This window comes from Callithrix jacchus, chromosome X (assembly GCF_049354715.1).
Source record: "Callithrix jacchus isolate 240 chromosome X, calJac240_pri, whole genome shotgun sequence".
NCBI lineage: Eukaryota > Metazoa > Chordata > Mammalia > Primates > Cebidae > Callithrix > Callithrix jacchus.
In genome coordinates, this window is record NC_133524.1 from 73097356 (window position 1) to 73123319 (window position 25964).

The 25964-nt window shown below is 38.8% G+C and overlaps 1 protein-coding gene across 6 annotated transcripts in view; it reads left to right on the forward strand.

Moving 5' to 3' along the window:
* Positions 1-25964, forward strand: part of UPRT (uracil phosphoribosyltransferase homolog) — a 101443-nt gene that overhangs the window by 17082 nt on the left and 58397 nt on the right. For 5 of the 6 annotated variants that reach the window (XM_035287929.3, XM_054251123.2, XM_078363876.1 and 2 more), the window contains exons 2-6: positions 3933-3975; positions 6805-6874; positions 7941-8003; positions 10142-10303; positions 11245-11343. In XM_035287929.3, the coding sequence (XP_035143820.1) occupies positions 3933-3975; positions 6805-6874; positions 7941-8003; positions 10142-10303; positions 11245-11343 (437 nt within the window). Of the gene's footprint in view, positions 1-3932; positions 3976-6804; positions 6875-7940; positions 8004-10141; positions 10304-11244; positions 11394-25964 lie in introns of all 6 variants that reach the window. The other variant, XM_054251124.2, reaches the window with a different exon arrangement.

The window sequence follows — 25964 nt, forward strand, 5'->3', positions numbered from 1 at the left end:
TCAATGTTACTCCTCTCAAACTACCAACATTATTTTTCTCAGAATTCAAAAAAATGATTCTAAAATTCATATGGAACACCAAAAGAGCCAGAATATCCAAAGAAATCCTAAACAAAAAGAACAAAGCTGGAGGCATCACATTACCTGACTTAATAAATGGTGTGGGGCTAGTTGGCTATCAATATGCAGAAGAATGAAACTAGACCCCCACTTTTCACCATGTACAAAAATTAAGATGGAATAAATATTTAAATGTCAGACCTCAAACTACAAGAATTGTAGAAGAAAACCTAGGAATTACCCTTCTTGACATTGGCCTTGGGAATTTATGACAAAGTTCTCAAAAGCAATTGCAGCAAAAACAAAAATTGACAAGTGGGACCTAATTAAATTAAATAGCTTCTTTACAGCAAAAGAAACAATCAACAGAGCAAACAGACAAAGAGAGTGGAAGGAAATACTCACAAACTCTGCCTCTGACAAAGGTGTAATATTCAGAAATCTATAGTGAACTTAAACACATTGAACAAGCAAAAAACAACTCCATTAAAAAATGTGCAAAAGACATGAAGAGACACTTTTCAAAAGAAGACATACAAGCAGCCAACAAACAGATGAAAAAATGCTCATCATCACTAATTATCAGATAAATGCAAATCAAAACCACAATTAAATACCATCTCACACCAGTTAGAATGGTGATTATTAAAAAGTCAATAAACAACAGATATTGGCAAGGCTATGGAGAAAAGGAGATGCGTATACACTATTGGTGAGAATGTAAATTAGTTCAGCCATTGTGGAAAGCTGTTTCAAGGTTTCTCAAATTACTAGAAACCATTTGACCCAGGAACCCCATTACTGGGTATATATTCAAATGAAAACAAATTGTTCTACCAAAAAGACACACACACTTGGATGTTCATCACAACAGTATTCACAATACCAAAGACATGGAATCAACGTAGGTGCCCATCAGCAGTGGATTGGATAAAGTGTGGTAAATATGTATGATGGAATCCTATGCAGCCATAGGAAAGAATGAAATCATATCCTTTGCAGTAACATAAATTCAGGTGGATTCAATAATCGTAAGCAAATTAATGCAGGAACAGAAAATCAAATGCTGCATGTTCTCACTTATAAATGGGAACTAAACACTGGGTACTCATGGACATGAAGACAGTGATGGTACACACTTGGGACTACTAAATGGGGAAATGTTGGAGGGGGGCAAAGGTTGGGAAACTAACTGTTCTGTACTATGCTAAGTACCTGGGTAGTAGGATCATTTGTACTCCAAACCTCAGCAACATACAATATACCCAGGTTAAAAAACCTGCACATGTACCCCCTGAATCTAAAATAAAAGTTGAAAAGAAATTAAATTAAAAAATGAAGATTTGGCTTCCAGTATGAATCTCGTTTTGTTTGTTGTTTCAGTGTGAAGATTACTTTTTAAAATGACTGCCTTTGGCAGTCATCTTGTTGCTACAGGTGTGTGACACATTTGTCCATGTGAGGAGATGTCAAGAAAAATGGGTTCCCAGATATGGTTAGATCTGCATTGCTAAGCCTGTTTGGGGTTTGTACAATTTAAAAGTTGTTCAGCTTAACATTAGTTAGATATCTATACTTTGGATTATGAGTGCCTGGATATCATTATCTGTTTAAATATTTGATATTTGATTATTTAGATATATTTTAAAATATTCCAGGGAATGTGTGACTGTGTGTTCTTAACATTGTGATAATTTTATATTAGAATTTATTTGGAATTATTATCAGATAGAAGATGACAAATATGTCTTTCAAAGCTTTGTTTCCAGTAGGAGCAATTACAGTTATGATTTAAAATGAAGTATGTGGAATAAAGAAGACCTGGAGTCTGGTTCATATTAAAACATCCCTATTAAGAAATAATTCAGCCTAGTGTTGTGTCTAAAATAGAGCCTCAGGGAATACATTCAGCTTCATTGATCCAACAAGTAAATACCTGCTTTATGAAACTCTAGTCTTAACAATGTTAAAGATTTAAATATGATATTGAAGGCCATTGTGGAATTAAAAAAATAGGGTGAACTTATTATATTATGATATACTTTAATTCCTAAATTGATTTAAAATGAATAAATGAATAGTATGGATCTGAAGTCTGTCTATACAGCAGGAAATAGGTAAGTAATTACAGCCTGTAGGAGAGTTACTTTGAGTGGTAAATGATTTTATTGGAGGTGAAATATCTGTCAAGAGATGACAGCTCATATTAGGATCTCAAAGTGTTTACCTTTTTTGGAATGTGGACAAAGTTGGTGCTTATGCAAAAGTTATCAGCTGAAGCTTTTTTTGGGGGGTAGGAGAGTGTGAAAGGGGTTAAAATGTTTGATTCCAAAGTAAAATAACAAATTTGGGCAACTCTAATAACCTAATATATTGTTTCTCTGTAATAAAGTGATGTCTAACTGTTCAGAAATTAAAACAGACATTTCAGGTGTCTCCCAATATATATCACTATATATGTCTTTAAGTCAAATCCAGACTTCTTCCTTATTGAATAACTATGTTCTGGTTGCCTAGGTAAGTTTGTATAGACCTAGCAAACAGAGCAGTAGGTTTCAGTATTTTTTGTAGTTCACTCCTTTTTACTTCCTTGACAAAAATGTGGTGAAGATTAATTATAAATATGAAAGGTGCTGGTATAATTGTATAGTCTCATCTGACAACTACAATACATGAAATTGAGGCTGCTTTAAAGGGGCTCTGTGTATGTATGTATGTGTGGATAGAGTTTTCTGAATTTAAGGAATTTCTGTACATAAACAACAGATCTATATTCTTGCTGTTGTTCAATTGTGATTTATATTTTAGAGAGCTAATATTTGTAATATGATAGAACTGTGGTTACTCTAAGAAATCTCATGCCATCTGTGTCAGGGCTATTTTATTGCTTTTCCATGTCAGAGAAATCAAATGCAGCTTGAGGAAAAAAAAAAGTGGAAATTAATGACATACTGAGATAATATGTATTTTCATATATCATTTTGATGCTGTTTTGGAGAATGCCTTGGGTAGTCCATAGGTGGGCAGATGGGGATTTTTAAGTACATAAGCTGTAAACCAATCCATTCAGTCAGATCATTTAACTTATATGGAAAAAGGATGAGGAACAATACTACATTTTAATGTACAGAAATAACCTCAGTTGTTTAACATTCCCTTTTTGGCTTGTTAACAGCTTGTGGGTAGATGTAGCCCTGGATTATTATTACTTGGTTACCTTAGGGTATTGACCAGAAGGAAATGGACAGGAAAATGGCAGAGAGACCTAGGGAATGAAGTACTCATTTGAAAAAACAGTCAAAAGGAACAAATTATCAATTATTTGAGAATGAGGTCTCATAAATTAGGTTATATGTTTTTGAAGGCAGTAGCAAAAGTAGAGGATTTATTTATTTGTACCATTCCAGTTACAAAAAGGATTACAAAGTAGATGGGTTACTTATCTTGGTAATATGGGTTTTAGATCAAGGTGAATTGAGGGGAACAATGGGGAGAACCTGCTTTTCTTACTGGAAAGGTTCCTCTACTCTTGAGCTCTGGGCTTGCTCTCACCCTCCAGGGGTAACTTGTTCATCTCTTGGTTGAATAATATGAATAATATGTACTTGGGCAGCTCAGTGGGGGACTGCATGATCTTTTCAGTTCCAGTCTCTAATGTTGGTATCAAATAAGCATTTTCATTATTTATCAAGTCATCTCATTTAGGTGCCTGTATTCTAGTAAAAAGTATCCTGCCTCAGTAATAGTCTGTACCTGTAAGCATTTAAATTGTTAGTATGTTATAGGTCTTAATATCAGTGTTACTGTACATATTAAATAAAATTTTATCTTAAAGCTCTAATTTAGACTAAAACTTGTACTATTTTTTTTAGGACAGCCAGTAGAGGGGACTTCATGTTTTCTGCGGATCGTTTGGTAGGTGGAGGCTTTTCATTTTCATTTCGTTGTTTTGCCTAGTGATATAATCATGGTAGACCAAGGAGTATTTTTGTTCTAAAGCATTCTGGGACTGAAAGAGATTGTATTAAGTAACCATCATCTTGCTAGGCTTATGAAGTGTTGTTTTACTGTTGCATTAAAGATCTGCTTCAATACCTTTTACCTCAAAACATTGTCCATGAACTAATTTCCTGTATTTCTGAGATACCATTACCTCTCAACTGGATCTTGGTAATTTGGTTCTCAGCAATTCTTAAGTGCCTCCTCTTAGGGCAGTGAAATACATTAAAAGAAAACCAGAAATGTAAGAAGAACTTAGAGTTACACTTGTGGTATTCAGTGAATGTACAAAAACTAATACATTTCTTGTAGTTTATGTGGGGAGGGGGGGTGGTGCTTATTTTGCCTCTTCTTTCCTGAACTATGCTTCACATGTGAAATAGTACATTTGACTGCCTATGCTTTCCTCAGGGACTTCCTATTAAGGATTGCCCAAGCCCAGTTATGTTTAGGTAGTGTGATCTGGGAGGGTCTCAGCCCAAATTGGTTTGTCTTCAGGGTAAGCACTGTGTTTTCTTCTTGTATTAATATCTAAGCATGCTCAGTGCTTGGGAGTGAGGTTGACATGTTTTCCACTGTGGTTATTAGTTGTAATCCAGAGCAGAAAATATATTACATTCAGGAAAGTTTAGTGTATATTTATATTCATATAAATATAGTTTAATGTATATTTATTTGTAGTGTATATTCATGAAGTTTAGTGTATATTTCATGAATTTATTTCACTAAACTTATGTGAATCAGACACTGTGCTAGGCTGTGTCTGGAGAGATGAGAGAGATACAATAGTGAAGAATGTAGGCATGGTCCCTAATCCCATGGTGTTTACAATCTAAATATTAGATTTACAAACTAAGTACAAATTTGGTAAAGAAAGGAATGAACATGGCTTCTTACCCCCAAAGTTATAAACAGATTAAAAGAGATAATAAAAAGGAATGTGAAAAAAAGGCATGAAACTTTTTATTTAGGTTTTGCCTAAGGAATTTATTCCAAAAGAGTATAGACAACTCCTGTTCTGCTTTTGGCCATAAATATTCTTGGTTCAGAGACCAATTTTATTTAAAATTACTTGAGTTTTCAGTGGCAGTAATAACCTTTGGATAGTACCAAGATAAATGTGGTTGACATTCCAGGAGCAAAAGTTAGGTTATTCTGTCTTTTATGCTTTTATCAAACCAAAAGAACAGTCTTGAAGAACTTGTATCTTAATGGCTGCTGTTTTGGTATTTACTGGTAGAAAATGGTTCCTCTTTCTTTTGCTGTTCTTATGCTCCTTTTCTATAGAAAGTAGGAATTAAGTTCATAGTGATTGTAGGATGCTTCCCTGAAAGGGCAAGCATAATCTTAGCCCATTGAAATAGCAAGGACCTATGGCATAATTCGCCTGAGGGGATGATGATTTGTACCTCTCTCTGTTCTCTGCAGGTAGCTTTGAAGGTCCTGATATGGGGTGAAAAAGGGTCTGTTGTGGTTGTGGTAGAGACTAGAGCTGTTTAGGTTTACCTTCTTGAGGATTTCTAGTACACTGTCTCCTACAGCACAAGGTCCCATTATAGTGAACATTAATTTTATCCTGAATTTGTCAGGATTGGCTTCCTTGGCCCTCACATCCTTAAGTTCTTAATATTTTAGTCACTATTCTGATTTTATGCTCTCCTGTAAGACTTGGGCAGATTAATTTCTGTCCTAGTGTTGGAGGGGATGGGGATAGGAGGTATGACTCATTATAGGACTGTTACTAGGAGGAAAAGGTCTAGGCTCTTCAAAGAAAAGAACCCTTTTTTACCATTGTAATTCGTCATTAAAGAAACCATAAATCTCCACAGAAGGTGGTGGCTGGAGGTGAGTATGCACACATATGTAGTATTCATAAGGTTCCTGTGCCCTCTGTCTGATGCTGCAGGCTGATAAAATCCTGGCTTATTTAGAATTGATTTTTTTAATGGCAGCAGGGTGTTATTATATGTTGTGATAACAGAGCATGGGGCCTGGTGCTTCTTCTTGCTGTTGCAGATTCTCAATCAGTAATGTAATATTGATTGGATAAAATGTGCATTGCAGACTCAGCACTACTTTTATTGTAGTTGTCTCTGGTTGTTCATAGGATTACCATATCTTGTTTTTGGAGGCTCTTCCAGTAGTTCTGAGTGATGCTTTCCTTTGTACCACACATTACAATTGATATGAGCCTTTTCTTTAGCTGAAAAGACCCAGTGCATTTTACTGGATTCCCCTTCAAGCTCAGTAAATTGGTTCAGCCCAGGCACTCATTTATTTCCTCTGAAGAAGTTTCAGGCTTTATTTACATTATGGTGGGGCTTTGTTAAAAATAATCTGACTTAACGATTTCCAAGATACTGAACAAAGCAGAGAAATTCCCAGTGGGCACTATATCCAGAATAATCAGAAGTATATTACTTCCAAGAGTGCCTGCCATGACTGTTATCACTTGCTGGAGTTTTGTGTCCCTCATATTCTGGACTGACAGAATGAGAATCCAAAAGCATATTGGATTCTTTTGGTGCCAATCATGTGTCTATCTGAGGTTGGATACCTAGCAGCAAGTAGCATAGCATTTGGATCTATCCCTGTATCTAACACATGATAGGGGACCCCTTCCTGCCTTCATAAGTGTAACCTTTGACTATTGTGTTCGTGACTCTGCCTACTTTTCAGCTCCTGAAGCTGACAGCTAACAGATTCCCAGCAGGTTCTCAACTTCTTCTTCCTTTGACCCTCTAGATCAGACTTGTTGTGGAAGAGGGATTGAATCAGCTGCCATATAAAGAATGCATGGTGACTACTCCAACAGGTAACTAGGGCTGTTATTCTCAAAGTTTCCTCAAAAATTTTGAGCTAGAATGGGGAAAGATAGAAGTAAAGCAGTCTAAGTAAAATAAATATGCAAAATGAGAAGCCTAGGTGGAGCTGGTTTTTTTTTTAAACATCTTTAAAAAACACTCAGGCATTTAGGAAAGAAATCTGTGTAGATGACTTTTTGTTAATGGCTTGCTTGTCAATTCAAATTAAATGTTAATAAATACTCCTCAGCATGCAGGTGTTGCATCTGATGATGGCCCATTGGGACCACAGTTAAGAATTGCTGGCAGCTTATCTTCCTCTCTATGGGGAAGCTGCTGGTGTGCACAAATGGGCAAGTCTGTCTTGGCATTGAAATTCCATGTTAAAAAGGAATAGAAAGTAAAAAAGTAAACTAAAAATGATAAGAATTGGAGAGGGTACTTTGTTCTACCCTTGGATAGAAAGTAGTCAAAGATCTCTGTTTCAGGGATTTGAAATTCTGATTTGGTTCTTTAATAAATAATGGAAAACTGTTCTATTCAAAGGGCTGACTTTATGAAAGTTTGGGACTGAGCTTGTTGCATCATAATTGACATAAATTCAGGATGAGACCAAGGGTTGAGCATGTCTTGATAACTACTTCAGCCACCTTCTTCTGCTTTTAAGGCAGAATGGTGGCTCATAAGTAAGAAAGGAATGAGGAAGCTTTCTGCTGTGGCTCACAGTGGGGTCCCAGTTTGAACTGATAAGGTATTTAGTATTCTCGGAGTGCAGTGATTCTCCTTTGAATTCAGTTTGAAGAATGTGTATGTGAATATCATGTTATAATAAGTCCTATTCCCATTCGATGAAGTCTGCCTTTCCCAATTATCCCCACAGGTTTCTTATGAAGAATTAAGAAATAACTGCCAAATCATGGCTCATCTCATTACTGCCACAGGGAATCTCAGGCATTATACAGTGTGTCTGAACAAGGGTTGCTTTGTGCCCATCTATTTTAAATTGTAGAAACTTTTTTAAATAAATAGGTTGCCCCAGTGATGAAAGATAAATTCTTTGGTTTTATTTCCTAACAGGGTACAAGTATGAAGGAGTGAAATTTGAGAAGGGAAATTGTGGGGTCAGCATAATGAGAAGCGGTAGGTGCACATGTGTGTGATTTTTGTCTCTTTGTATGCATAGAGATGGTTGCTGTTTTCCAGAAGAGAGGCAGGTTTGTCTGTCATAATTGCAGCTTGTCTTCAGTTAACTCTCACCACCTGTGTTATCTAGCCTCATGGTGCTGTGGAGTCATGGCCTGTGTGATGCTAGGTTTGGCTAATTTTAACTACAGAGCATATTCCCTAGTAGAGTGTCCCCATGGGCAAGCCAGCATTCAAAGAGATTCAGGGGAGGATAGGAGGATAGGAGGATGTGATGATGTGATGATACTATCTTGTAGAGAACAGGGCAGTTTGAAGACTGAGGGAATGTGGTATAAATTCAGGCCTGCAGAACTTTGAATGCCTGACTGGAGAAAATACTTCTTCCGTTTTTATTTCTGTTGTTGGGCTAAATGACTCATTTGATATTTTTAATTTTTTTTTTTTTGAGACAGGGCCTCACTCTGTTATCCAGGCTGGAGTATGGTGGTGTGATCATAGCTCACTGTAACTTCAAAACCCTGAGTTCAAGTAATCCTCCCACCTGAGCCTCCTGAGCAGCTAGGACTACAGGCACATGCCACTATACCTAGCAAATTAAAAAAATTTTTTTTTTGTAGAGGTGAGGTCTTGCTATGTTGCCCAGGCTGTCTAAAACTCCTGGCCTCCAGTGATGCTCCCACCTCAGCCTACTAAAGTGCTGGGATTATGGACATGAGCCACGACACCTGGCCTGATACTTTTAAATTTTATATATGATGACTATGTGACCAAATAGGCAAAAGTGCTTTACTGTCATTAACTCTAGGTATTTCCATTTGCTGGTCTTACAAATTTATTTATGTTTGAGTCTCCTTCTAAACCAATATAGAAAAATCACTTGCCTGTGATGAGAACTATACCTGTTATGTGGGGTTATTTCCATTCTGCAAACTTAATTGTTTTACATAAGATTTATATTTTTTGCATAAGTGGTAGAAGCTCCACTTGTTTGCACTGAATATATATAGTTTAATTTTTTAACATATAAACATTCACTTTCCTCTTCTGGTTATGAAGTTCTGTTTGTGAACAATTAAATGCCTCAAGTAAACTAGGAACTTTAAGCTCCTTTTTTCTAGGACGCAACTCTTAAACATTGATAGCATTTCAGGACAATGATGTTCAACTTTTAAAAACTGGTAAAGAAAATGGACTTTTAAGGCACAGTTTCTTCTGTTTCAGTTCAGCTTCTTCCCTAAAGGCACCAGCATGGTCCTTGCACCCCGACTATATACCAGATGACTTGTGGTGATGTACAGAATTGTTTATAACCTTAATAGCCATTTGTTGATTTTCATATATATTAGAAACTGGTTTTGTGTTTTTACTAGTGATATAGTTTCTTCTTAAAATAAATTTAAATGAAAACAATTAATTTAAGAAAAATGTTAAGTAAATGCCAGTATTGGTAGAATTCTGATATGGCCTAAAATCTTGAAGATGACATGAGAATGATTGCTTTTTAGCAAACACTTCCTTAAAGGAATTCAGACTCAAAAATAGCTCTGTGTTCAGAAACCAAGGGTGGTAGTGCTAGTTATTTTTACCTTGGAGAGGGGGAACAATATACAGTGTTTTCACTACTTGCAGCAAAATACTGTTGAGAAGTCATTGTTGAGCTAAGTGATGTCTCCTGATGCTACCTTGACCTAAAATGAAACTTTTTGATCTACAGCCTTTATTCTTCCATAAATCTTTTGCATTTTCTCAGCCCAAAGTAACAAATTTAAGTGGTTTAAAGGCCTATTTAAAATAATAGAGATAAAACGCTTCCTGATATTAAAAAAGCTCAGGGAGCTGCTCAACAAAATGCTTTATTTCCTATAATCATGGAAGCATGACAGCTCTAAAACTTGTAAGCCAGCAATAAAACCAGCTTATCCTAGTTTCATTAACCAGCCCCTAACCTGGTTTCAATTAACATATACTAGGTATGAAGTATGAGCATATCAGAAGTAAAAGCTGTCAGCTTCAAAATAATTACTTTCTTCTTCCTTCCTTTTTGTACTGATAATAGAGAAAAACTCTACTTTGGACTATTCTTGGACTTTCTCTTTCCCCTAATCTTCTTTCTTTCTTTTTAATTTTTCAAGGTGAGGCAATGGAACAAGGTTTAAGAGACTGCTGTCGATCCATACGAATTGGAAAGATCCTGATTCAGAGTGATGAGGAGACACAAAGAGCCAAAGTATATTATGCCAAATTCCCCCCAGACATTTACCGGAGAAAAGTCCTTCTGATGTATCCAATTCTTAGTGAGTGGCTTCAATTTATTTGTAACCTTTGGTTAGGGTTTAAATTGAATGTAGTGCCTGCCTGCTAGGTACCCTTATATAAAAGGCAAACATAGTTTCTAAATGTGCTTTTCTCATTTGTGAAAACTGCCCTGGGACATTCCCTGGAGTGATTTTATTGTATAATAAGAGAATATACAGTATTCAGACTTTACTAGCCCCAAAAAGCTTCTGTTTTGAATGCATTGAAACAAAGGATTTAATGAAGCAAAATATATGGAAGGCAGAAAATATATTGAAACATATTTCCTCTTTAGCTTAATGAGTACAGCAGGGATTTTCCTTAAGAATTTATTCTCTCTGTAGGTAATAATTTTTCCTGCTATTCTGTTTTCTTTCTTAAGCTTACTCAGACAACACTTGGCATAGTCTTCAAGGTAGATGAGAGGGAATATGTTAAATTTGATACCTCACATGCTAAATGATTTTAGGGCTTGGTATTTGATAACTGAGAAGTGCATGTGTCATGTCCATTATTGAAAATAGCATGGATAAAGAACAACTACCTCCTAATGAAGTTTTGCCTATTTTCTTGTATTAGATTGCTATATTGCCTTTACTTCAAAGACTGTTAAAAGACATTTTGTGACTGGGTACTGTGGCTCACACCTGTAATCCCAGCACTTTGGGAGGATGAGGTGGAAGGATCACTTGAGCTCAGTTCATGACCAGCCTGGGCAACATATGGAGACCTCATTTCTGCAATAAATAGAAAAAGCAGCTGGGTGTGGTAGCACATGCCTATAGTCCCAGCTACTTGGGAGACTGAGGTGGGAGGATGGCCTAGATTGTGGCACTGTACTACAGCTTGAGTGACAGAGTGATTTTCTGTCTCAAAAAAAAAAGACATTTTAAAATAAATGTTAAAGTGGCTAATGCATTTGGTTATCTTTTGCTTTCAGGCACTGGAAATACTGTAATTGAAGCTGTAAAGGTTCTTATAGAACATGGAGTTCAACCCAGTGTTATCATTTTACTCAGTCTGTTCTCCACGCCTCATGGTGAGTTCAGCATAAGGCAGTAACTAGGGCTTCAGATGGTCCTGAGGTGGGTAAGTATGCATATTCTAGTTTCATATCCTGAGGAAAAGTTTAATCTGCTTTCACATTAAATCTGAATCAAATTTTGGTAATTTTATCCTGTGTTTGTCATCTCTAAGCTTAGTGATAACATTTTATACCATTTTACTGTTCAAATTCAAATCGAGAAGTATGAGCTAACCCCATTTAAAAGAATTGCAGGGGAGCGATGATCCAAGATGGCCAAATAGGAACAGCTCTGGAGTGCAGTTCCCAGTGCGAACACAGAAGATGAGTGATCTCTGCATTTCCAAATGAATTTTTACTGCCCATAGACCAGGTAATTCCCAGATGGAACAGTGCCACAAGTCTCTAGTATGGCTATTTCAGCTGGAGCAGTGGGTCTCCACACAAAAACTCACAAAAATCTGGGTACTGTTTCAATTGATGCCTGAAATGACTGGGAGACAGAGTCACCCATTCAACTGAAAAAATAGGGGGCTGAAACAGGGAGCCAGGTGATCTGGCTTGGTGGGTCCCACCCCCCCCCCCAAAGTCCCACAATCTGAAATGCTCTGGAGTGAATTTCACAGCAAGCACAGCTGGACCCAGGATGCTTCAGCTCTGTGGCGGGGAAGGACGTCCACCATTACCAAAGCAGTCCACCACTACCAAGGCAGTCCGCCATTACTGAGGCAATCCGCCATTACCAAGGCAGTCTGTTTTTATGGAGACAGTCCACCATTACTGAGGCAGACCACCATTACTGAGGCAGTTCTAACTATACCTCTATAAACAAAACCACAAGGAAGTTCACAATGCCACTGCTGGCAGACTGTGACTAGGCTACCTCGCTAGGCAGGGCATCTCTGAAAAAAGGCAGGAGCACATCAGGGACATATAAATAAAGCCCCACCTTCCCAGGAAAGAGCACCTGGGAAAAAAAGGTGGTTATGAATTCCACGGAAGCAGACTTAAACGTACCTGCCCAGCAGCTTTGAATGGAACAACGGAGCTCACAGCTCAGCACTTGAGCTCCTATAAGGGACAGACTGTCTCCTCAAGCAGCTTCACAACCACCCTATACCCTAAGAGACACCTCATAAAGGAGAGCTCAGGCTGACATCTGGCAAATATCCTTCTGGGACAAAGATAATAGAAGAAGAAACTGGCAGCAACCCTTACAATTCTGCAGATGCTGCAGGTGATCCCCAGGCATGCAGGGTCTGAAGTGGACCTCCAGCAGTTCTACAGTAGAGGTGCCTGATTGTTAGAAGGAAATCTAAAAAACAGAAAGAAATAACTTCATCATCAACAAAAAGGACATCACTCAGACAACCCATCTGAAAGTCACCAACTACAAAGATCACAGGTAGGTAAATCCACAAAGATGGGAAGAAACAAGCACAGAAAGGATGAAAACGCCTGAAACCAGAATGGCTCTCCTCCTCCAAGGGATCACAACTCCTCACCAACAAGGGAACAAGGCTGGATGAAAAATGAGTCTGATGAATTGACAGAAACAGGCTTCAGAAGGTGGGTAATAACAAACTTCTCTGAGCTAAAAGAAGATGTTCTAACCAAATGCAAAAAAACTAAGGACCTTGAAAAAAGGTTTGAGGAAATGCTAACAAGAATAAACAGCTTAGAGAAAAATGTAAATGAATTGATGGAGCAGAAAAACACAACACGAGAACTTCGTGAAACATACACAAGTTTCCTTTCTTTTTTTCTTTATATTGCATTTTAGGTTTTGGGGTACATGTGCAGATCATGCAAGATAGATGCATAGCTACACACATGGCAGTGTGTTTTGTGGCCACCTTCCCCTTCACCCACATTTGGCATTTCTCCCCAGGCTATCCCTCCCCCCCCACTGTCCCTTCCCTATTCCCCCCAGGTAGTACTCCCTTCCCTGTGTCCATGTGTTCTCTTTTTCCATCACCCGCCTATGAGCGAGAGTATGTGGTATTTCATTTTCTGTTCTTGTGTCAGTTTGCTGAGAATGATGTTCTCCAAATTCACCCATGTCCCTACAAAGGATACAAATTCATCCTTTTTGATTGCTGCATAATATTCCATGGTGTATATGGGCCAAATTTTCCCAATCCAGTCTATCGTGGATGGCCATTTGGGTTGGTTCCAGGTCTTTGCTATTGTAAACAGTGCTGCAATGAATATTCGTGTGCATGTGTTCTTATAGTAGAATGATTTACAGTTTTTTGGATATATACCCAGTAATGGGATTGCTGGGTCAAATGGAATTTCTATTTCTAAGGCCTTGAGGAATTGCCACACTGTCTTCCACAATGGTTGAACTAATTTACACTCCCACCAACAGTGTAAAAGTGTTCCTATTCCTCTACATCCTCTCCAGCATCTGTTGTCTCCAAATTTATTTTTTTTATTTTTTTTATTTTTTATTGGATTATAGGTTTTGGGGTACATGAGCAGAGCATGCAAGACAGTTGCGTAGGTACACACATGGCAGTGTGCTTTCTTTTCTTCTCCCCTTCACCCACATTTGGCTTTTCTCCCCAGGCTATCCCTCCCCACCTCCCCCTCCCACTGGCCCTCCCCTTTTCCCCCCAATAGACCCCAGTGTTTAGTACTCCACTTTCTGTGTCCATGTGTTCTCATTTTTCATCACCCACCTATGAGTGAGAATATGCGGTGTTTCATTTTCTGTTCTTGTGTCAGTTTGCTGAGGATGATGTTCTCCAGATTCATCCATGTCCCTACAAACGACACAAACTCATCATTTCTGATTGCTGCATAATATTCCATGGTGTATATGTGCCACATTTTTCCAATCCAGTCTATTATCAATGGGCATTTGGGTTGATTCCAGGTCTTTGCTATTGTAAACAGTGCTGCAATGAACATTCGTGTACATGTGTCCTTATAGTAGATCGATTTACAGACTTTTGGATATATACCCAGTAATGGGATTGCTGGGTCAAATGGAATTTCTATTTCTAAGGCCTTGAGGAATCGCCACACCATCTTCCACAATGGTTGAACTAATTTACACTCCCACCAACAGTGTAAAAGTGTTCCTTTTTCTCCACATCCTCTCCAGCATCTGTTGTCTCCAGATTTTTTAATGATCGCCATTCTAACTGGCGTGAGATGGTATCTCAATGTGGTTTTGATTTGCGTCTCCAAATTTTTTAATGATCGCCATTCTATCTGGCATGAGATGGTATCTCAATGTGGTTTTGATTTGCATCTCTCTAATGACCAGTGATGATGAGCATTTTTTCATATGTTTGTTGGCCTCATGTATGTCTTCTTTTGAAAAGTATCTGTTCATATCCTTTGCACATTTTTGAATGGGCTTGTTTTTTTCCTGTAAATCTGTTTGAGTTCTTTGTAAATTCCGGATATCAGCCCTTTGTCAGATGGGTAAACTGCAAAATTTTTTTCCCATTCTGTTGGTTACCGATTCACTCTAGTGACTGTTTCTTTTGCCGTACAAAAGCTGTGGAGTTTGATTAGGTCCCATTTGTCTATTTTGGCTTTTGTTGCCAACACTTTTGGTGTTTTGGTCATGAAGTCCTTGCCTACTCCTATGTCCTGAATGGTTTTGCCTAGATTTTCCTCTAGGGTTTTTATGGTGCCAGGTCTTATATTTAAGTCTTTAAACCATCTGGAGTTAATTTTAGTATAAGTTGTCAGGAAGGGGTCCAGTTTCTGCTTTCTGCATATGGTTAGCCAGTTATCCCAACACCATTTATTAAACAGGGAATCCTTTCCCCATTGCTTGTTTTTGTCAGGTTTATCAAAGATTGTATGGTTGTAGATATGTTGTGTTGCCTCCGATGCCTCTGTTCTGTTCCATTGTTCTATATCTCTGTTTTGGTACCAGTACCATGCTGTTTTGATTACTGTAGCCTTGTAGTATAGTGTGAAGTTCGGTAGTGTGCTGCCTCCCACTGTGTTCTTCTTGCTTAGAATTGACTTGGCTATGCGGACTCTCTTTTGGTTCCATATGAAGTTCATGGTGGTTTTTTCCAGTTCTGTGAAGAAAGTCAATGATAGCTTGATGGGGATAGCGTTGAATCTGTAAATTACTTTGGGCATTATAGCCATTTTCACGATATTGAATCTTCCTAACCATGAACATGGAATGTTTCTCCATCTGTTTGTGTCCTCTCTTATTTTGTTGAGCAGTGGTTTGTAATTTTCCTTGAAGAGATCTCTTACGTTTCTTGTAAGTTATATTCCTAGGTATTTTATTCTTTTTGTAGCAATTGTGAATGGCAGTTCGTTCTTGATTTGGCTCTCTTTCAGTCTGTTATTGGTGTATAGGAATGCTTGTGATTTTTGCACATTGATTTTGTATCCTGAGACTTTGCTGAAGTTGCTTATCAGTTTCAGGAGTTTTTGGGCTGAGGTGATGGGGTCTTCTAGGTGTACTATCATGTCGTCTGCAAATAGAGACCATTTGGCTTCCTCCTTTCCTATTTGAATACCCTTTATTTGTTTTTCTTGTCTGATTGCTCTGGCTAGAACTTCCAGAACTATATTGAATAGAAGTGGGGAAGGAGGGCATTCTTGTCTAGTGCCAGATTTCAAAGAGAATGCTTCCAGTTTTTGCTCCTTCAGTACGATATTGGCTGTTGGTTTGTCGTAAATAGCTTTTATTACTTTGAGATACATTCCATCGATACCAAGTTTATTGAGGGTTTTTAGCATAAAGGGCTGTTGAATTTTGTTGAAGGCCTCTCTGCGTCAATTGAGATAATCATGTGGTTTTTGTTTTTGGTTCTGTTTATGTGGTGAATTACATTTATAGACTTGCGTATGTTGCATCAGCCTTGCATCCCCGGGATGAATCCTACTTGATCATGATGGATAAGTTTTTTGATGTGCTGTTGCATTCGGCTTGCCAATATTTTATTGAAGATTTTGGCATCTATGTTTATCATTGATATTGGCCTGAAGTTTCCTTTTCCTGTTGAGTCTCTGCCGGGTTTTGGTATCAGGAGGATGTTGGTCTCATAAAATGATTTGGGAAGGATTCCCTCTTTTTGGATTATTTGGAATAGTTTCAGAAGGAATGGTACCAGCTCCTCGTTGTGTGTCTGGTAGAATTCAGCTGTGAACCCATCTGGACCTGGGCTTTTTTTGTGTGGTTGGCTCTTAATTGCTGCCTCAACTTCAGACCTTGTTATTGGTCTATTCATAGTTTCAGCTTCCTCCTGGTTTAGGCTTGGGAGGACACAGGAGTCCAGGAATTTATCCATTTCTTCCAGGTTTACTAGTTTATGTATATAGAGTTGTTTGTAATATTCTCTGATGATGGTTTGAATTTCTGAGGAATCTGTGGTGATTTCCCCTTTATCATTTTTTATTGCATTTATTTGGTTGTTCTCTCTTTTCTTTTTTATCAGTCTGGCTAGCAGTCTATTTTGCTGATCTTTTCAAAAAACCAGCTCTTGGATTTATTGATTTTTTGAAGGGTTTTTTGTGTCTCCATCTCCTTCAGTTCTGCTCTGATCTTAGTTATTTCTTGCCTTCTGCTAGGTTTTGAGTTTTTTTGATCTTGCTCCTCTAGCTCTTTCAGTTTTGATGATAGGGTGTCAATTTTAGATCTCTCCACTCTTCTCATATGGGCACTTATTGCTATATATTTTCCTCTGGAGACTGCTTTAAATGTGTCCCAGAGATTCTGGTATGTTGTGTCTTTGTTCTCCTTGGTTTCGAAGAACTTTTATATTTCTGCCTTCATTTTATTCTTTATTCATTCAACATTCAAGAGCCAGTTGTTCAGCTTCCATGAAGTTGTGCGGTTCTGAGTTAGTTTCTGAATTCTTAGTTCTAACTTGATTGCACTATGGTCTGAGAGACTGTTTGTTATTATGTCAGTTGCTTTGCATTTGCTGAGGAGTGGTTTACTTCCAATTATGTGGTCAATTTTAGAGTAGGGGTGATGTGGTGCTGAGAAGAATGTATATTCTGTGTATTTGGGGTGGAGAGTTCTGTAAATTTCTGTCAGGTTTCCTTGTTTTAGGTCTGAGTTCAAGCCCTGGATATCCTTGTTAATTTTCTGTCTGGTTGATCTGTCTAATATTGACAGTGGAGTGTTAAAGTCTCCCACTATTATTGTTTGGGAGTCTAAGTGTCTTTATTAGTCGTTAAGAACTTGCCTTATATATCTGGGTGCTCCTGTATTGGGTCCATATATGTTTAGAATCGTTAGCTCTTGTTGTTGTATCGATTGTTTTACCATTATGTAATGACCTTCTTCATCTCTTTTGATCTTTGTTTCTTTAAAGTCTATTTTATCAGAGACGAGAATTGCAACTCCTGCTTCTTTTTGCTCTCCATTTGCTTGGTAAATCTTTCTCCATCTTTTTATTTTGAGCCTTTTGTCTCCTTGCTTGTGAGATGGGTTTCCTTGATACAGCACATTGATGGGTTTTGGCTTTTTATCCAATTTTCCAGTCTGTGTCTTTTGATTGGTGAATTTAGCCCATTTACATTTAGGGTTAATATTGTTATGTGTGAATTTGATACTGCCATTTTGATGCTAGCTGGCTCTTTTGCTCGTTAATGGTTGTAGATTCCACATTATGTTGATGCTCTTTAGCATTTAGTGGGATTTTGGAATGGCTGGTACTGGTTGTTCCTTTCTCTGTGTAGTGCCTCTTTCAGGAGCTCTTGTAAAGCAGGCCTGGTGGTGACAAAATCTCTGAGTACTTGCTTGTTAGCAAAGGATTTTATTTTTCCTTCACTTATGAAGCTCAGTTTGGCTGGATATGAAATTCTAGGTTGAAAGTTCTTTTCTTTAAGGATGTTGACTATTGGCCCCCACTGTCTCCTGGCTTGTAGTGTTTCTGCCGAGAGATCTGCTGTGAGTGTGATGGGCTTCCCTTTGTGGGTTACCCGACCTTTTTCTCTGGCTGCCCTTAGTATTTTCTTCGTCATTTTAACCCTGTTGAATCTGACGATTATGTGCCTTGAGGTTGCTCTTCTTGCAGAATATCTTTGGGGTGTTCTCTGTATTTTCTGGACTTGAGTATTGTCCTGGATTACTAGGTTTGGGAAATTTTTCTGGATAATATCCTGAAGAGTATTTTCCAGCTTGAATTCATTCTCTTCATCGCATTCTGGTACACCTATCAAATGTAGGTTTGGTCTCTTCACATAATCTCACATTTCTTGGAGACTTTGTTCATTTCTTTTTGTGCTTTTTTCTCTAATCTTGGTTGCTCATTTTATTACATTGAGTTGATCTTCGACTTCTGATATTCTTTCTTCTGCTTGGTCAATTCAGCTGTGGAAGCTTGTGCATGCCTCGCGAAGTTCTCGTGTTGTGTTTTTCCACTCCTTCAATTCGTTTATATTCCCCTCTGAAGTTCTCCATTTTTGTTATCATTTTCTCAAATCTTTCTTTAAAGTTCTTAGTTTCTTTCCATTGATTTAGAACATGTTCTTTTACCTCACTGAAGTTTCTCATTATCCACCTTCTGAAGTCTGATTCTGTCATTTGATCACCCTCATTCTCCGTCCAGCTTTGTTTTCTTGCTGGCGAGGATTTTTGGTCTTTTGTAGGAGGCGAGTTGTTTTGGTTTCGGGTGTTTTTCTCCTTTTTGCGCTGGTTTCTTCCCATCTTTGTGGGTTTATTCTTTTGTGGTCTCAGTAGTTGCTGACTTTTTGGTTGGTTCTCTGATTGGACGCCCAGATTGTTGATGGTGAAGTATTTCTGTTGCTTAGTTGTGCTTCTAACAGTCTAATCTTTTTGCTGTATGACTGCTGAGGTCCACTCCAGGCCCTGCTTGTCTGGGGTACACCTGTAGCAGCTGCAGAACAGTTAGGGATGCTACCAGTTTCTTCTTCTGCTATCTTTGTCCCAGAATAATGCCCACCAAATGTCAGTCTGATCAGTCCTTTTCGAGGTGACTCTTCGGATATTCAGGGGCCAGGGAGCTGCTTGAGGAGATGGTCTGTACTTTGTAGGAGCTCGAGTGCTGAGCTGTGAGCTTCATTGTTCATTGAGGACTGTTTGGCAGATACTTTTAAGTCTGCTGCAGCAGAACTTATAAAATTTTCTTTTTTTTTCCCTCAGATGCTCTGTCTTGGGGCGTTAGGGCTTTCTTTATGAGTATCTGTTGCACTTTCCTGCCCAGGTGGGGGGCAGTCTAGTTACTATTTGCCTGCGGAGGCTTTGCCCTGTTGGCGTTGGCTCCACCCTACTGTGGCGGGCTCTGCTCTGTTGCCTTGGGCTTCACCTGGTTGCTGAGGGCTCCGAACTGCTGTCGTGAGCTCTGCTCTTTTGCCTCTGTATTGGCGGTCTCCCTGTTTTGGCGGGTTGCCTCGGCAACAGCAGGCTGCAACAGCATTGGGAGTATACTTCTGTAGGGGCAGATTGTCTCAGCAATGGGAGACGCCCCTCCCCCACTGAGCTGCGCCATCTCCGGCTCAGTTGCATTCACAGTGAAACTCTCAATCCTGGGCATTTGGAATCGTTGGCCTGCTTGTCCCTGTGGGGGTGGGACCTGCCGACCCTGGTCACCTGGCTCACTGCTTTAGAGACCCTCTTTTTCCCTTTCCTAAGTGGAATGGTTGACTCTCTCCCAGGTATTTCAGTCGCCTGCTGATTGGGGACTGGGATCCATGCGATTTCCCATGCAGCGACACACTGCGCTGGCTCAAATGTTGCCTCCCGGGAATCTCCTGGTCTGGGTCACTGTCCAAGTCCCATTCAATCAGATGGATATGCTAATCTGCTCTCCCAAATCTCAGATTGCTGGTTTAACAGGGCATCCAGATCAGTGCGCCTTGTCCGGAGTGCTGCTACGCTGCTGCACCAGCCGCAATGGCAGTGCCGGCCAGCCAGCCAAAACAGCCGCGGTGGCGCTTTGTGTCTGTCCTCCACCTGGGAATCCCCTTGTTCTGTGGGCAAAAAAGATCCGTCTGAAAATGCGGCTTGAACTCACCCTCTGAGCCTTGACTGAGTGCCGCAACCGTGAGCTGCTACAACCGTTAGCTGCTGCAACCCCAAGCTGTTCCTACTTTGCCATCTTGAAGAGTCCATACACAAGACTCAATAGCTGAATCTACCAGCAGAAGAAAGGATATCAGAGATTGAAATCAACTCAGTGAAATAAAATGAGAAGGAAAGATTAGAGAAAAAAGTAAAAATAAGTGAACAAAGCCTCCAAGATATGTGAAATTATGTGAAAAGACCTCATCTACATTTGATAGGTGTACCTGCATGTGACAGAGAGAATGAATCCAAGTTGAAAAACACCCTTTAGCATATTATCCAGGGGAACTTTTTCAATCTAGCAAGGCAGGTCAATATTCAAATCCAGGGAATACAGAGAATACCACAAAGGTATTCCTCAAGAAGAGCAACTCCAAGGCACATAATAGTCAGATTCCCAGGTTTGAAATGAAGGAGAAAATGCAAAGGGCAGCCAGAGAGAAAGCTCAGGTTGCTCACAAAGGGAAGCCCATCAGACTCACAGCAGATCTCACAGCAGAAACCATACAAGCCAGAAGAGAGTGGGGGCCAATATTCAACATCCTTAATGAAAAGAATTTTTAACCCAGAATTTCATTACCAAACTAAGCTTCATAAGTGAAGGAGAAATAAAATCCTCTATGAACAAGCAGTCACTCAGAGATTTCCTCACCTCCAGGCCTGCCTTACAAGAGCTCCTGAAAGAAGCACTAAACATAGAAAGGAACAACAAGTAGCAGCCACTCCAAAAACATACCAAATTGTAAAGACCACTGATGCAATGAAAAAAATGTGTCAACTAATGGGTAAAACATCCAGCTAGCATCAAAATAGCAGGATCAAATTCACACATAATATTAACCTTAAATATAAATGGGCTCAATGCCCCAATAAAAAGACACAGAGTGGCAAATTGGATAAAAAGCCAAAACCCACTGGTGTGCTTTATCTAAAAAACCCATCTCACATGCAAGGATGCATGTAGGCTCAAAATACAGGGATGATGGAAGATGTACCAAGCAAATGGAGAGCAAAAAAAAAAAGGAGTTGCAATTCTAGTCTCTGAAGCAATAGACTTTAAACAAAGTTCAAAAGAGACAAAGAAGGACATTACATAATAGTAAAACAATCAATGCAACAAGAAGACCTAATGATCCTAAATATATACACACCCAATACAGGAGCACCCATATACATAAAGCAAGTTTTTAACAACCTGCAAAGAGACTGAGACTCCCACACAATAGTAGTGGGAGACTTTAACACTCTGCTGTCAATATTAGACAGATCAATGAGACAAAATTAACAAGGATATTTCAGACTTGAACTCAGATCGGGTCCAAGCAAACCTAATAGATATTTACAGAACTCCCCACCCCAAATCCACAGAATATACATTGTTCTCAGCACCACATCACACATACTTTAAAATAGACCACATAACTGGAAGTAAATCACTCCTCAGCAAATGCAAAAGAATGGATATAATAAGAAACAGTCTCTCAGAGCAAAGTGCCATCAAATTAGAACTCAGGATTAAAAATTAACTCAGAACCACACAACTTCATGGTAACTGAACAACTGGCTCTAGAATGTTGACTGGATAAACAATAAAATGAAGGCAGAAATAAAGATGTTCTTCAAAACCAATGAGAACAAAGACACAACATACCAGAATCTCTGGGACACAAAGCAGTGTCTAGAGGAAAATTTATAGCAATAAATGCCCACATGAGAAGCAAGGAAAGATCAGAAATTGACAGCATATCATCAAAATTGAAAGCTAGAGGAGCAAGATAAAAAAACTCAGAAGCTAGCAGCAGACAAGAAATAACTAAGGTCAGAGCAGAACTGAAGGAGATAGAGACACAAAAAGACCCTTCAAATAATTAATAAATCCTGGAGCTGCCTTTTTAAAAAGTCAAAAAAAATAGAGCAGTAGCCAGATTAATAGAAAAGAGAGAAGCATGAAATAGATGCAATAAAAAATGATAAATTGTATGTAACCACCGATTTTACAGAAATACAAACTACCATAAGAGATTACTACAAAAAACTGTATGCACATAAACCAGTAAACCTGGAAGAAATGGATAAATTCTTGGACACCTGCAACCTGCCAAGCTTAAACCATAAGACAAAATCCTGAGTAGACTGAAAAGAAGGGCTGAAGTTGAGGCAGTAATTAATAGCCTACCCACGAAAATAAAGCCAGGCCTAGATAGGTTCACAGGTGAATTCTACCAGACATACAAAGAGGAGCTGGTACCATTCCTTCTGAAACTCTTCCAAACAACACAAAAAGAGGGAATCCTTCCCAAATAATTTTATGAGACCAACATTATTCTGATTCCAAAACCTGGCAGAGACTCAACAAGAAAAGAAAACTTCAGGCCAATCTCCATGATGAACATAGATGGAAAAATCTTCAATAAAATACTGGCAAACCGATTGTAACAGCACATCAAAAAGCTTATCCATCACAATCCAGTAGGCTTCATTCCAGAGATGCAAGGCTGGTTCAGCATACACAAGTCTATAAATGTCATCCAGCATGTAAACAGAACCAAAGACAAACGCCACGTGATTATCTCAATAGATGCAGAGAAGGCCTTTGACAAAATTCAACCGACCATTATGCTAAAAACTCTCTATAAACTAGTTATTGACACAACGTATCTCAAAATAATAAAAGCTATTTATGACAAACCAACAGCCAACATGATACTGAATGGGTAAAAACTGGAAGTATTCCCTTTGAAATCTGGCACTAGACAAGGATGCCCTCTCTCACCACTCATATTTAAGATATTGTTGGAAGTTCTAGCCAGAGCAGTCAGGCAAGAAAAAGAAATAAAGGGTATTCAATTAGGAAAGGAGGAAGTCAAATTGTCTATTTGCAGATGACATGATTGTATATTTAGAAGTTCCCATCATCTCAGCCCAAACCCTCCTTAAGCTGATGAGCAACTTCAGCAAAGTCTCAGGATACAAAATCAGTGTGCAGAAATCACAAGCTTTCCTATACACCAATAACAGACTTAAAGAGCACCAAATCAAGAACAAACTGCCATTCACAGTTGCTACAAAGAGAATAAAATACCTAGGAATATAACTAACAAAGGATGTAAAGGACCTTTTCAAGGAGAACTACAATCCACTGCTCAATGAAATATGAGAGGATACAAGCAGATGGAAAAACACTCCATGCTGATGGATAGGAAGAATCAATATTGTGAAAATGGCCATGCTGCCCAAAGTAATTTATAGATTTAACGCTATCCCCATCAAGCTACCTATGACCCTCTTCACAGAACTAGAAAAAACCACCTTAAACTTCATATGGAACCAAACAAGATCCCATATAGCCAAGTCAATTCTAAGCAAAAAGAACAAAGCCAGAGGTAGCATGCTACCTGACTTCAAACTATACTACAAGGCTACAGTAATTAAAACAGCACAGTACTAGTACCAAAACAGAGATACAGATCAATGGAACAGAACAGAGGCCTCAGAGGCAATGCCACACATCTACAACCATTTGATCTTTGACAAACCTGACAAAAACGTGCAATGTTCTCACTCATAGGCGGGTGTTGAACAATGAGAACACATGGACACAGGGAAGGGAGCACTACACACTGGGGTCTGTTGGGGGGAATTAGGGGAGGGACAGCAGGGGCTGGGGAGTTGGGGAGAGAGAGAAAGGGGAAAAATGCCAGATATAGGTGAAGGGGAGGAAGGCACCAAATCACACTGCCATGTGTGTACCTATGAAACAATCTTGCATGTTCTTCACATGTACCCCAAAACCTAAAATGCAATAAAAAATAAATTTAAAAAATTATTTTGAACTGAAGGAAGCTAAAACGAAGGAGACACAAGGCAAACTCTCTGCCCTCACCTTTTCCACCAGGAAGGGCAGGACAATTTTTAATCGATGATCTTAATCACTGGAGGCAATACCCAGAGACAGCAGCAGAGGAATCTACAAAACAAACTGGCCAAAACAACCCCCATTTTTCATTAGTTTCCCTTATCTAGTTACTTTCTTATTGTTTGCTATCTCTAAAGCCTAATAAAGCATTTTTCCTTTGTCTTGTCAAAAAAGAAAAAAACATGCAATGGGGAAAGAATTCCCTGTTTAATAAATGACTTTGGGAAAACTGGCTGGCCATGTGAAGAAAGCAGAAACTGGACCCGTTTCTGACACCTTACACTAACATTACCTCCAGATGAATTAAATACTTTAACCTACGACCTAACACTATAAAAACGCTAAAAGAAAACGTAGGGAAAACCATTCAGGACATAGGCATAGGCAAGGACTTCATGACTAAAACACCAAAAGCATTGGCAACAAAAGCCAAAATAGAGAAATGGGATCTAACTAAACTCCAGAGTTTCTGCACAGCAAAAGGAACCGTCATTAAAGTGAACTGGCAACCAACAGAATGGGAAAAAAAATTTTGCAATCTATCCATCTGACAAAGGGCTAATATCTGGAATCTATGAAGAACCAAAACAGATTTACAAGAAAAAAAACAAACCCATTCGAAAGTGGGTGAAGGATATGGACCAGACACTTTTCAAAAGACGGCATATTTGAGGCCAACAAACATATGAAAAAATGGTTTTTATTCCTGGTCATTAGATAAATGCAAATCAAAACCAATTTGAGATACCATCTCATACCAGTTAGAATGCCGAACATTAAAAAGTCTGAAGACAGATGCTTGAGAGGATGTGGAGAAATAGAAACAATTTTACACTGTTGGTTGGAGTGTAAATTACTTCAACCATTGTGGAAGACAGTGTGGCAATTTCTCAAGGAACTAGAAATAGAAATTCCATTTGACCCAGCAATCCCATTACTTGGTATATATCCAAAGGATTAGAAATCATTCTATTATAAAGACACATGCACAAGTATATTCATTGTGGCACTGTTTACAATCGCAAATACCTGGAACCAACCCAAATGCCCACGAATGATAGACTGGACAAGGAAAATGTGGCACATGTACACCATGGAATACTATGCAGCCATAAAAAGGATGAGTTTTTGTCCTTTGTAGGGACATGAATGAACCTGGAAACCATCATTCTCAGCAAACTGACACGAGAACAGAAAATCAAACACCACATGTTCTCACTCATAGGTGGGTGTTGAACAATGAGAACACATGGACACAGAGAGGGGAGCATCACACACTGGGGTCTGTTGGGGGGGACTAGGGGAGGGATAGTGGGGGATAGGGAGTTGGGGAGAGATAACATGGGGAGAAATGCCAGATATAAGTGATGGGGATGGAGGCAGCAAACCACATTACTATCTATGTACCTATGCAACCATCCTGCGTTTTCTTCACATGTACCGCAGAATCTAAAGTACAATAAAATATATATTTGAAAATATTAAATTAAAAAAAGAATCGCAGTTATTCTCCTGGTTTAGCCTTCAAATGATGGAAACTTTTCTATTCACATTGGCGCCTTGTCTGAGCCTGAGAACTGCTCCCAAACAGCAAGAAACATAAGGTTCTAGCTAGCCCTGTAGTCTTTTTTTTTTTAATTTTTTATTGCATTTTAGGTTTTGGGGTACATGTGCAGAACATGCAAGACA